This window comes from Harpia harpyja, chromosome Z (genome assembly GCF_026419915.1).
Source record: "Harpia harpyja isolate bHarHar1 chromosome Z, bHarHar1 primary haplotype, whole genome shotgun sequence".
Classification (NCBI taxonomy): Eukaryota; Metazoa; Chordata; class Aves; order Accipitriformes; family Accipitridae; genus Harpia; species Harpia harpyja.
In genome coordinates this window covers 101216217-101228847 of record NC_068969.1, presented here as the reverse complement: position 1 = coordinate 101228847, position 12631 = coordinate 101216217, and the positions used below count along the sequence as shown (strand labels likewise).

The 12631-nt window shown below is 43.4% G+C and overlaps 1 protein-coding gene across 1 annotated transcript in view; it reads right to left on the bottom strand.

The window, feature by feature from the left end:
• OXCT1 (3-oxoacid CoA-transferase 1) overlaps positions 1–11432 on the bottom strand; it is an 87110-nt gene extending 75678 nt beyond the window's left edge. Inside the window, exons 1-3 of the mRNA XM_052777041.1 lie at positions 11206–11432; positions 8612–8720; positions 7117–7207 (exon numbers count right to left, since the gene is read on the bottom strand). Of these exons, the coding sequence (XP_052633001.1) occupies positions 7117–7207; positions 8612–8720; positions 11206–11289 (284 nt within the window). The 5' untranslated portion in view covers positions 11290–11432. The remainder of the gene's footprint in view (positions 1–7116; positions 7208–8611; positions 8721–11205) is intronic.
• Between the last annotated feature and the right edge of the window lie 1199 nt (positions 11433–12631).

Sequence of the window (12631 nt, the reverse complement as noted above, 5' to 3'; positions counted from 1 at the left end):
TTAGTGATGCAAATTCATAGGTCCACAAAACCAATCATAAGGTATAATCCTAGCAGCACCAGAAAGTGATCCTTTACAGCCTTTGTGCAGAGAACAGGCAGATGCCTACTAGATGGCATTTGCCGGAAGACCCCAAACAAAAGTGCAGGCACACCAAGGGTAAAATAAATGCGGACAATCACCCACATAACAGTTCTTGATGACTCGTCTTCCCCAGTCTTCTAGCTGGCTCTTAACAGCAAGACGATGTCCCACAACAATCCCCCTTGCATTGCACTGGAAGATTACTAAGGACCCAGCTCAGATGATACTCTGTTTCTCCTCTTTTTCTGTCCCCCACTTCCAGCAGGGTACATGGTATGCAGGCAAGCTAAGGAATGGGAGTCAACCCGTAGGGAGAGGAAAACAGATTCAGCTCATAGGAAGGTAAATTAGACAGAGGCATAATGTTTACTTGCCCTATTGATTCTTGAGACACTGTCTTCAGCCACCTTTTTTCTTTCCTTTTTCCTAGGACATTTTCCCATCGGCCCTAATGGTAACTGCGTAATGGAAAGCAGAAAAGAGGTAGAAGCTCTCTGAGGGAAGGTGACCGAGAAAACAGGATGAAGAGAGAAGTACGGGTGGTGCCATATGCTAAGGCAGTCCTGGTCAGGAGAAGGAACAGGTAGGACTGAAACAGGGCAGTTGAGTCACAGCTCCCAGAAACTACAGAAACTCTCACCAACTTTTCAACCGATGGCAAAGGACAAAAGAAACAGTGCACGGAATCTCTCTCAGCTCAGCAGCCTGGGACTTCTTCCACTTTGAGGGGAGAAAGAAGACAGAAAATAAGGAAGCCCACAGTTGCCGGGAATCACAAAGCCCTGTGTCCAAGTTGGCGTGACTGAGCCTTAAACTCCTCCTGCTCCTTCTCTGCAGTGTTTACACTGCACTCTTCTCCCTCCACTACTAAAGCCTTCTCAGGGGAACCCTGTCTTCTCTGCTCCAGTAACTTCATCACAGCTCCAGCCTCACAGCAAAATGGCAGTATTTCTCCTCCACCATCCTCCTCCAGAAATGATGCTCCATTCCCATAAGAATGATGGGTGCAGGCATATAGGCCAAGTCCATCGAAAGGGTGCAAAGGCAGGTAATTTTTGAAGAGGACAAGTATTGTACATTGCATGGTTACATCAGCAGCAAGGTCTCCTCTTTCCACATTCCTTTCTGCTACGAAATGGCATATTGTGTTTTTATTACACATAACAAATAATTTGATTCAGAACTTTCTAGAGTTACTGTATTTTTTCCTTCACAGTGAAGTTACATGGTATAGACTTAATCCAATAAATATTTGAATTTTATCCTGAATGCATACTTCAGAAGTCTCCTGGCTGAAAGCTAGGTTCAGCTCTCATTGTCACTTTTCTAAAACCAAGTTGACACAGTTCATTGATCATGCTGAGTTCTATTCTGTCGTTTGTAATCACAACTAGAAAGTCATCTGCACAGCTGATTTCTCAATAGTTCCATGTAGTGCAAAGTTTAGTACAATTCGCCCTGCCAAAATCCTAAATAACCTCCACACTAAAATTAGCAAGATGACCTCGTCAGATCTTCAGGGATTTACAGTTCACACAGTGTCACCAATTTAACAGCTGTAAAAAAGCATCTGATTAGATTCTTTACAAAGGATGGAGATCATAAAAAAAAAAAGAGTAAGCTGCTTCAAATAATCAACTTAACGCTGAAAATATCTTATATACCTTGCCTTATTACTTTGGCAACTTGCCATGTGCAGGATTTTACCTAACTCCACTCTTATCTCTCCACCAAGACAGATAAAGTCATTGGTGACCTTGTATTTCACTTCTGAAAGTATATTTAATTTGGGATGTTTAAAGAATTTCTTATGCATATACAAAAATGACACACACAATGTAAGATACTCTGAGCATCACCTTGATCATACCTTTGTGTACATACAAGCTTTCTTCCCAGTCCCTCACAGACTTTCTCAGTTACACTTTAGCTCCCAATCAAGGGATTATCAAATTCATGCCATTAAAACCACCTGACACCTTATACTATGTGAAAAAACTTCTCAACTTTGTGTGAATTTGGAATGTGATTTCCACCTGACGGTATTTTTGTATTTTTTAAATATATTTTAATATATATATAAGTATATATAAATATACATTTTATATATATATAAAAGTAATAAGGATGGATTTAAGCCATAGGAGTTACATATGCAAGAACAAACAGGGAGTCTGTGGCAAAGATGGCAGACACATTCTGTTTTTAACAGAAACATATAATTCAGAACAATGACTGAAAAAATGAGATAACCTTAAACTTTAATATACATAACATTTATCTTAAATTCAAAGTATTTGAATTTACCATTGCATCTGATGCCATAGAGTAGTGCCTTATCTGGAGATTTGGCAACTGCATATAGCCCATTAGGAAAACAAGGGTATTATGTTCAACAGCACTAAATCACAGTGCACTCAGGCATCATGACCAGCAGTTCAAATGTTTATCTCAAAGCTATTTTCTCCTTACTAACGTATAACATTGTAACATAAAAAGAACTTCCTCAAAAAGAGCACAGAGACCAAGGGTTCAAAAAGCTGGTAATGCCTTTTAAGCAGACAGTCTGAATCTGTGATAATCTGACAGCTCGCTGTCAATCTCCTTTTAAATGATCACCCAAGTGATTAGTAATTAAGATACTAACTGTGACTTCTCTATTTTTACTGTAAGTGAAACTCTACTGTTCAACCCTATTGCATTCAAAAAGAATGCATATTTAAGTCTCAAAAGCAGACAAAACCCAGAGGGAAGTAGCTCATTTGATATAACAGATCACATGTGCAGCTACTACAAATAGCAGACTTCATTGTTAACAAAGTACAAATTCAGCCTATTGAGATGGTAGAGACAGAACGGAAGTGTTGATCTCAGTGTGTGATTATAGCCAAAATTAGTTATCCATTTCATTGAGCAAAATTAACTAAAAATAACAATTTGCTGCCAATTTCTTAAACTTTCATTTTAAATATTGGGCTATGTGGACAAGAACATAGTTTTTGTTGCAACACAGATCCTGAAACAATAGGTCTGACAGCCTGCATTAGAGAAGTCTTAGCATAAGCTGACCTGAAATGTCCAAGTCCACTGTAACTTGAAATCAGCATGCAACAATATACCATGAAGTCACAAGCAGATGAAAAAACAGCTGTGTGCAACAAGGCACTGTATACTAATCACAACTTACTGAGAATTTACTGAATCAAAGTTTAAAATAAGGACCTACTGACATTATGTGGAGTGAATCAAATTTAAACAACAATGCAGCAAAAATTTAATAAAATGGATTTTAGTTGCTTACTGAGACAATCATCTAAATTTAAAGGGCTTATAATAACACACTGTAAAGGAAGTATTTAAAATATGAACAACATAGGCAAAACAAGTAAGGTGTGAGAGGTTGTATTTTGGGAGCACACTGTGGTATCTTTCACTATCTCCTTGGTTCACAAGCTCCAGTCTCCCCTGCAGCAAGTTGTGTAAATACCAGAGATACTGGATATTTGTACTGCTTCCCTTTCCAACGCTTTGCCTTGTTTGGCTTGGCAAAAGAGTAACTACTCTTAAAGGTGCCATTTCACTAGCTAGCACGCAGCGTATGCAGTAGCATAATGCGCAGCAACAGACAATAAGTTTAGCAGTACGATGTTTCGAACTCGGGTGCCTAAAAGCACCCCATACACTACTGTACAACCTGTCCTTGGCAAGCCTTTCAAAAGCCAAAACAAGGACTTTACCTGCCAGCAACTACGTGACTTAAACAAGGATATGCAGGAGGAATCTCCTCCCTACTACACTGCAGCACAGAACAGTAGGGTGTGAACTTGTGAACATCCTACTCCTTTAAAGGTGTTCCCAAACATTGCCAAGCATTTCAAGGCTCTGCTGAACCTTCTTTCCAGCTAAAAGAGAGTTAGTAAGAGCACTTCAGGACTTCCTAACTACTGCTTTCCCCTAGATATAAGTGAAGCACTGTCTCCATTGCTGCTATTTTAGTTAAAAACAGACAGCTCTGTAACACATTTTGTGGTTCACGCATATTGAAAGGCATGTGACTCAACCCATGTACCTGCACTGTTCTCCTGAACAGGTTATCTGTCTATGTACTTGGCCCATTCCCTGCTCCAGTTAGAAGTTTCCTGCTAAGCCCACTGCAGGATGAGAAAACCTAACCACAACCAATTACCTCCTATTTGCTGGAAGCCCTGGAGAAGAAAGAACAGCTGCAGTCAGGAAGACGAAACACAGCAGGGCATCAGCTGCAGCACAACAACACCAAAGCAAAACACACTGAATCCTGAGGCTTCTTGGAAAGTGGCAAATTACTCATCCCACAAAGTACTGACATCTTGAGGTTATAGGCACAATTCACCCTTTGAATACTATTGCTGCAGGGTATATGATCGCTGTGCTACTTCAGTTTTAAAATCCATTTATTAGCACTGCAATACTTGATAATATCTCTATACTTTTTGACCTGGTATTAGAAGATGCTTAAATGGTATCAATTGCTGTGATGAGGATTCTGACTTTATCAATGACGACACCTGTGCTTTAACCTGGTTCCCAAACCCTACCAAACTATAGCAGGCTCAGTTCCATATAACAGTAATACAATAAATAAAAACAATAGATGAGACTATATTTTATTATGAATTTAATTTCAAAATAAATTATACTGTTCAACATGAGAGCAAAACCAGGATTTTTACAAACTAGACTTTATGAAAAGCCTAGATGCGCTCAGGCATTTTCAAATCATTACACTGTTCTGCTTACCAGACTTCCATGAATGTTCATGAAAACTAGTTTCAAGAGAAAAGGAATTAAACTTTGCTTTACCTCCAGCAACCAAACATTTCACAGTAATCACTCCAGCCTAAAAATCCAAAGAATTTTCAGGAAAGTTAGCATTATTTCAAGCAAAATTAATTCTACCCTATAACACCCACAACTATATGTAGAATACAATACAAAATGTTGTCTTCTCCATTCTATTCCACAATGCTTCTCTTTTCACTTTTCCTCACATTCAAACCCTCACCTCCCTTCCAGGAGCATCTGTGCAATCCTTCTGTCTACATATATGTGTGCCATTCAGAAATTAGAGTATGAGGAAAGTGAATGATCTCTAAGTGATTGATCTTTCCACTCAAAATGATTTCTCTCTTTCTCTCTCCGTTTTATCATCCTGTAGAAATTGTTTCCCACAAGAGCTTAAGGAGCTTGAGTTTGACTGTGTATGTGCCAACTACCAATACATTCATTGGATAACACATATGATTTGTGCAATGGCAAGCATGAAGCACTGAAAACAAATGAAGATCAACATATTGTGAACTTCAGCCTCGGAAGCCTGGACTATACATATATGAAATAAATCTGTGGTTTTTGAATAGTATTCCGGTTTTAACTTATGTTAACTACAGTCAGGTTAAAACCAAACCAAACTGGGATACAAATCTATGGCAAAGTATATGGGAAATGTAATGATGCAGCTGAAAACAGCACAAAGCATTTTAGATAAATCCCACCTAATTCACGCCTTTGGCAAGGCTGGAGGAATTAAGGAGCAATGTTTGACATCTATTTTCATTTTGTATGAAGAACAAAGTTCTTTATACCCAAACAACCTTTCTGGCTTGCATAAACTTGTCTCTCTTTTATTCTAACATAGGTACAGAAGAAAACAGTTTCCCAGTGATTTTTCCCCCCGCCCCTATGGCTCTTGTTCTGCAAATGGATAAAGGCTATGCTTCTACAGAACAGATGGGAGACTTCCAACCCAAGTAAAGACTCATAATTGCAAGCACTAATGAAGTTCCATGGAAACAATACAAAATTCTCATTACTATTTCACCACAAATACAGCATTCAAAAGTAAAAAGTTCACAGATATTACCATTTGATGAAAGTAAGCAACATTATAAAACATTAAAAAAAAAAAAAACAACCAACAAACAAAATGGAAAGTATGCTCCCAAATTACCTTCCTTACCAGCTGGGGTGTATAATCCCAGTACATCTAGCTGTGAGAAGGCTATTCCACAAGACAACAGAGTTTAGGATGAGCCCTCTAATCAAAGAAAATTTGCTAAAGAAAGTACAATGCCACTAGGAGACATCAGTCTTCCAGTATTCTTTAAATCTACAATGAACCAAATTACACTGGAATTATTATGTTGCTGGAGGGGACATTTAATAGGATAAGTCACCGAACCAAGGTTAGGGCCACCTGCGGATGCTAGTCATCCGACAACACTGCAAGGAACAGAATATCAGTCTTACTGACCAGGCTGATTTCATATACAAGTCATTATATTGTGCATATCAGTATTTTTATTTAATTTCATTTCTATTTTATCAATGCATTTCAACAGAAGTGGCTGTAGTTATTCCTCTATATGAAGACTGTTAGGTATTGTGGAGTCTACTACAATGAAGAGCTTGTGTAAAAATTAGCCCTAATGAGAAGCTGAGAAATTATATGTAAAAAAATTATTCTGTCAACCCCACATTAATTTCTTAATGGGCAAACATTTAAAAAAATAAATCAAAAATTCCAAGACCCATTAAAGAGGCTCTCCATTCTTTCATCAGAAATATTCTCCACTGTTGTGTTGGGGTTTTTTTGAAGTAACAGAATTACAAGAAAATCAGAAAGCACCAAACCATAGTTAAAAAAAAAAATCCCTATTTAGAACTTCACACACACACACAATAAATTACTGATACTACATTTAAAGCATCTAAGTCAGAATCTTCAGTTACAGTCAACCAGTTAAATATATATAAATATACATTACTTGCAACTGTCTGCAACAGTGACAACTGCTCCCTGACAAAGCTGAGTATACATACAGTACTGTACTTTCTGGGCTCATTCCAAAAATAACACTTTCAAACAAAGCTGTGTGGTTAATATGAAAATTCTTATGATGAAAAGTAAGACTTTTTCATACGTATCAGCCTTTTCACATGAATTGAATATTTAGTCTGTACTTATTAAACCACAGACATATGAATACCTACCCTGCATTATTACTGACTGCTGTTATTCCCTTTACTCCAGTCTTCAGTAAACCCCCAATGAGGTTTTCAGGAATCCCACACAATCCAAAACCTACATAAAATAAAAGAAAATTGAATACGTAACAAGTGTTTGAAAGAATTCATATTAATCAGAAGTCTGCAAATGTGCACTGTTTAATTAAAAATCTTTTCTGAGTAGAACAAGCTCCTTAGCTGACTAAATAAACCAACACTTCTGGCAAGAGTTGCACCCTAGTACTGGAATTTCTCAGTCACTAGATGCTTCCCAGTTTGGATGAAAGTCATTTAACTATCAGAAGTCTGCTCACACACAAATGGCCTTTGGAGAAGGGCTCCAGGACCTTGGCCCTCTTCATGTGCGTCCTAACCACTGTACTCATTTTTTCTCCTTCTCTTTCCACCCAACTAACCTTCAGTCCTTTGCTGCACATAACAATGGCAAGCAGGAGGAACCAGGAGTTCTCCTGTACAGCTTAGCCTATAATTAGGTGATAAAAATCTGGGAATTTTAGCGCTCTTGGGAAGATGCATAACTGAAAGCACAGTAACCCAGATCTCCACCCAGGCTGAGATGCCTCAGACTCCTACCTATTATGCAAGAACCCAGTATGCCTAAAATGAAATACCATGCCACATTTGAGGTGCCTAAGTCTTAGGCCAGGCTCTAACACTACAACTACTACCATTTCCTTCCCAACCACTTAGCCTCAGATCTTCTTTCATTCCAACAACAACAAAAAAATACAGTAATTCTTCCTAGAAGGCATTTTGCCTCATTACACATCTCCAGTGAGGTTTCCCATGTTTTACAACATTCCATTGATTATTTCTTCAATACTAAAAATCACTTATAACCTACTAAATAGAGACATTGCTTTTCTTTCAGTAGATTGAACAGCATGAAATTGTGGAAATCATCTAGAATATTCAAAAGCTCAAGCCACAGTCAAAGTATGATATGACTTCTTGACTCTTCTGGAAATGCTACACATAACCATTTAGCGTAACGTAGGTAAGTATTATCTTCACCTCCTACAGCCAGAAACAGGTTAGGCGATTTGTTCAAGGTCACAGAGACCCAGCGATTAGGCAGGTACAGAATATAGAGAATGCTACATAAAAATAATAAACCACATTTTATTTCTTCAGCATCTGAAGTAACAATGCTAACTTGAAAAAGCCCAAGTTGATTTTCTGCATTCAAACTGGCACAAGTAAAGTCTAACACTTCACCAGTGGAGGAAAAAACTTAATGATTTTTCTGAGGCTTTTTCCCTCCTCTAAAAAACAAACTGGGATTTTCTCACTGAGAGTCTGCCCCTCATTAGCAGAGTAGAAAAGCACTTGTTTAAAATACCCATATAAGTACATGGGTCCTCAGATTAATTAATATTAAAAGAAACACAGTAAAACGGTAAAAAGTATCTCATTAATAGAACATGTGGTTGCATCCATAAAGAATTTAAATATTTACCACCAACAAGTATAGTTGCTCCATTGGGTATATCTTTTACAGCTTCAACAGGATCAGTATAAAATTTGGTGTTGCGATGACAGCTGGTAGAAAAATAGCATCCACAAATCTGGAACAACGTTAAAAGAAACAAGTGAATGAATAAAAAGCATTATATAGTAGCTTTATAATGATGACCATCCTTCTGGCTAGATAAGGGGGAAAATATGTAAGAAAAGATATTGCTACTGTAAACACTAAACATTGGGTGGGGGAGAGAAGGGTTCAGGTCTCCAAAACAAGGACTCTGTTGTCTCTCTATCCCCCACATCACCCATACTTTATGACATTCATATGTATTGTGAAGGCTTTAGGCTCAATATGAGCTGCATCAATTTGACAATATCCAAACAAATTTTAAATTTCTGAATTCCATCTTAAACTGTTGACAAATTGTGACTTATTGTGAACAGATTCACAAATGCAATTCCTCAGCATGAGTTAGAGCAACCCAAAGACTGCTCCAACCTATGTAATGCTACTTGTAGCTTCAAAGATATCCAGACACTAAACATAACCAGAAATTGCTGAAGCATAGAGCCAACACCACCACAAAATTTGAGTGGAGGCCAAGGAACAATATGAAGTACAGTGTTGTGCTGGCAGTATAGTAAGCAGGGACTCCCTTCAACAGAGTGAACCTTCCCTCAGCTTCCTAATGCAGTCTTAGAGCTCTTTGTGTGTTGAAGAACAGCCCAGAATCAGGGAGACTCTGACAAACTGATAAAATAGGGAGGGCAAGAGGGAAATCAATACAAATCCCAGCCCCAAAACCAGACTTCAATTGCAAATACTGAATATTAAGAAAAGCATTCTGAACAGAGGGAGGCTTATCTCCCTCCCTATGGAAACACTGATGTTCCTCTGCTTTGATGGACTCAAAACAAAAACAAACAAACAAAAAAAAGAGTATGTGGGTCATAAGGAACAGTGCCAGGTGAGAAAGAGTGAAAGGCCCTTCCCCAAGCTCAATTATACCATGACTATATCTTTTGGAAACATATTTTTACAATGACAGTAAGTCTGCAAAGAGCATCTCTTCTGGTCACATTCAGTAGGCAAGTGACAAAATGAGTATTAAGTGCTGGCAGCCTCGGGAGCTCCAGTACAACAGGGCTGCAAGCAGGCATGAGGGCCAGGGTTGGAGGGAGGCCAGGCCACTGCCATGTCGCTGTACCCACACACAGGAAAATATTTTAAAGAGACCACATGGTACCTTTTCTTCAGTCTTCCCAACTGCCTGTGACAGTAGGGACCAGCAGAGCAGCATGTGTTACATATGCGTGCATTCCCAGGTTGGATGTCTCTAATGAGGGTATCTGCCTTTCTATACTAAATATGTTCTTTTCAATCTCTTTCCCACCCACTCTGCTGTTTGAGAGCAATGAGCTTTAAGGGAGCCGAGGTGCCAGGGATCACCCACGCTCCCCGGCACACTGGGGCAGCAAGGTAAGACCTCAGGAGCTGGCTGCAATTCTGGCATCCCAGGTTTAAGAGAGAAGTAACATGGGGACAGATGAGCTTCTAGAACGATCAACAAAATCGAAGTAAATTTTACACAACTTAGCAAAACAAAGGCTGGAAGAGCTATGATTATTTGTCCATAAAGACATCAGGAAGAGTAAACACGGGCATGAGAAGGAGAGTAGATGAGCTGTTTCAACTAAAATAAAACATGAAAAGCCACAGAAACAATTCTGGCTGAAGAGACAAAAAATTAACGTGGCTATGGTTACACGTGGGCAGGAAACCATTAGATCAGTGAGGTTTGGCAGAAGCTTCCCCCAGGAAGAGGAAAGCAAGCGAGCGACCGAGCTGCATGGCTGAACTCCACGCGTTTATGAATGGCAATACGCGGTAGGGCTGCCAGGGAGTTGTGCTCGCTGACCTGGACCCTCCCTGCCTGCACCTCCAGCCCACCTCTGGGAAAGACCGACGTGGTGACAGCAAGGCTGAAAAGCACAGCGACAGACGGTAACTGTGCCGCAGTTTCAAGTGTGGGGGAAATAATGTAAAATTAAACCTCAAAGCCAAACCTCCGGGCCCTGCCACCCAAGGTCACCGCATCCCAACCCGCCGCCGGGGCCAGGCCTGCCCGGGGGCCGCGCTCCGCCCTCCTCCCCGCCGCCCGCCTGCCGCTGCGCCCGCGGGCCTCCTTCGGGCCAAAACCGTCGCATTCACAGAAAAAAACAAACAAACAAACCCCCCCCCCCCCAAACCCGAACAAAGCCATCACTTCCCCGCGGGGGCGGGCAACGCCACCCTCGGGGCAGCGGGGCGGCCGCCGACCCCCGGGGCTCCGGCCGCCCGGCCCCGCCCGGCTCGCCCGCCCGCGGGAGCCGTCGACCCCCGGCAGAGGCGGCCCCGAGGGCTGCCCCGCCGCGGCGGGTACCCCGCCAAGGTCACGGCCGCCCGGGCGGGCGCGGCGGCGAAGGCCCGGCGGGCAGCGGGGAGGCGGAGGGGGCGTGGGCCGCCGGCGGGGGCCGAGCGGCGGGCCGGGCCGGGCCGGGCCGGGGGCGGAGGGGCGTCTGGCTGCCCCCGCCGCCTCGCCTTACCTTAGCCCCGTCGCCCCGCGGCCGCGCGGCGGGAAGGAGGATGCGGCGGCTGAGCGGCGGCAGGAGCAATTTGTACGCCGCCATCTTCGCGCTGCGCGGCTCTCGGGGAGGGCAGCGGAGGGGCGGCGGGCTGGGCCGAGGAGGCGGCGGTGGCGGCTGCTGTCCAACGCCGGGCGAAGGGAGCGGGAGCGGGCGGGACGGCGGATGCCGCGGGCGGAGGGGAGGGTGGGGGGCTCGGCCCTGACGCCCACTGACGTCGGCTGCGCCCGAGGCGGGGCCGGCGACTGAGGGGAGCCGGCAGCCGCTGGGGCCCCGGCGGCTGCGGGCTCTCCCCAGTCGTCGGCCCGGCGGCTGCCGGCTCCCCTCAGTCGCCGGCCCTCCCCACGGTCGGCGGCGCGGGAGAGCTGTCCAGCCGCCCCGCGGCTGCCGAGCCCAGGGAGCCCGGGCTGGTCGCTGTCCTACGGGGAGCCGGCGGCAGGGCCAGGCCGGCGTGGAGGGCGGCGGGGGGGCGAGCAGCCCCGGCGTGCTGCAGCCCACTGATACCTCCGACCCGGCGGTTTTGTTCTTAAAAACCCCTCAGAGCCGCGGAAAACACACGTGGACGGAGCCATCGATGTTAGAGTCGCTTCAGTTGTAAAGGGGGGGGGGGGGGTGTCCTGTTTTCCTTCTGGTGCTCCGCTGCTTCCACAGATGGACGACTCCCATGCGCCATGGCAGATGACTCCCCGTGAAGTTAAGGTGGCTTAAATTTCTGTCCTGTCACTTTGTGGCCGAGGACTAACGTCACGAGAATTAAACGACAGAGGCTGTGAACGGTTAAGTTTCCAATGTGGAGCCCTCAGGGGGACCCAGGCTCCAGTAAGCACATGGTCTCCACAGGCCGCTTGGATGCTATGTTTGGGTGGGAAAATGTTACTAGAATAGATGTAGACTTGTTAAAGCAGCCACGTGACGTGAACTGCTGGCATTTCTGCTGCTGCTGCCAGAAGGAAAATTCAAAGCATGCCTCTGCCATTATTTATGCTTTCTAAAAATACCCCAGATGATCAGTGCATGCCCTAACAATGCCCAACAGAACTGAAGGATTCACAGAAAAAATGCGAGAAGGTGTTTAGATGCAGGAAGAGAGAAATCCCCCTCACGCACATGACAGGAGGTCATACTTCTTGCAGGTCACGCTTCTCCTCGTCTTGTTTCCAGGCTGTCTCCAATGCAGCTGCCAGCCTCACGGTACTTAGCAATTGTGGTATGAACATGCAGCAGGATCATTTACAAAGAGGAAGCCAAGGTTTTAAGAGCGTGCTGCTGTTTTCCAATGTGTTTGTGCACACCCAGGCCATTTTATTCAGAGCACTGGCTGGTCCAGCCTTGCAGGTGCTGGTTCGTGGCCCCTGCCATGCCACTCTCTTACACATTTCAAAAAGTA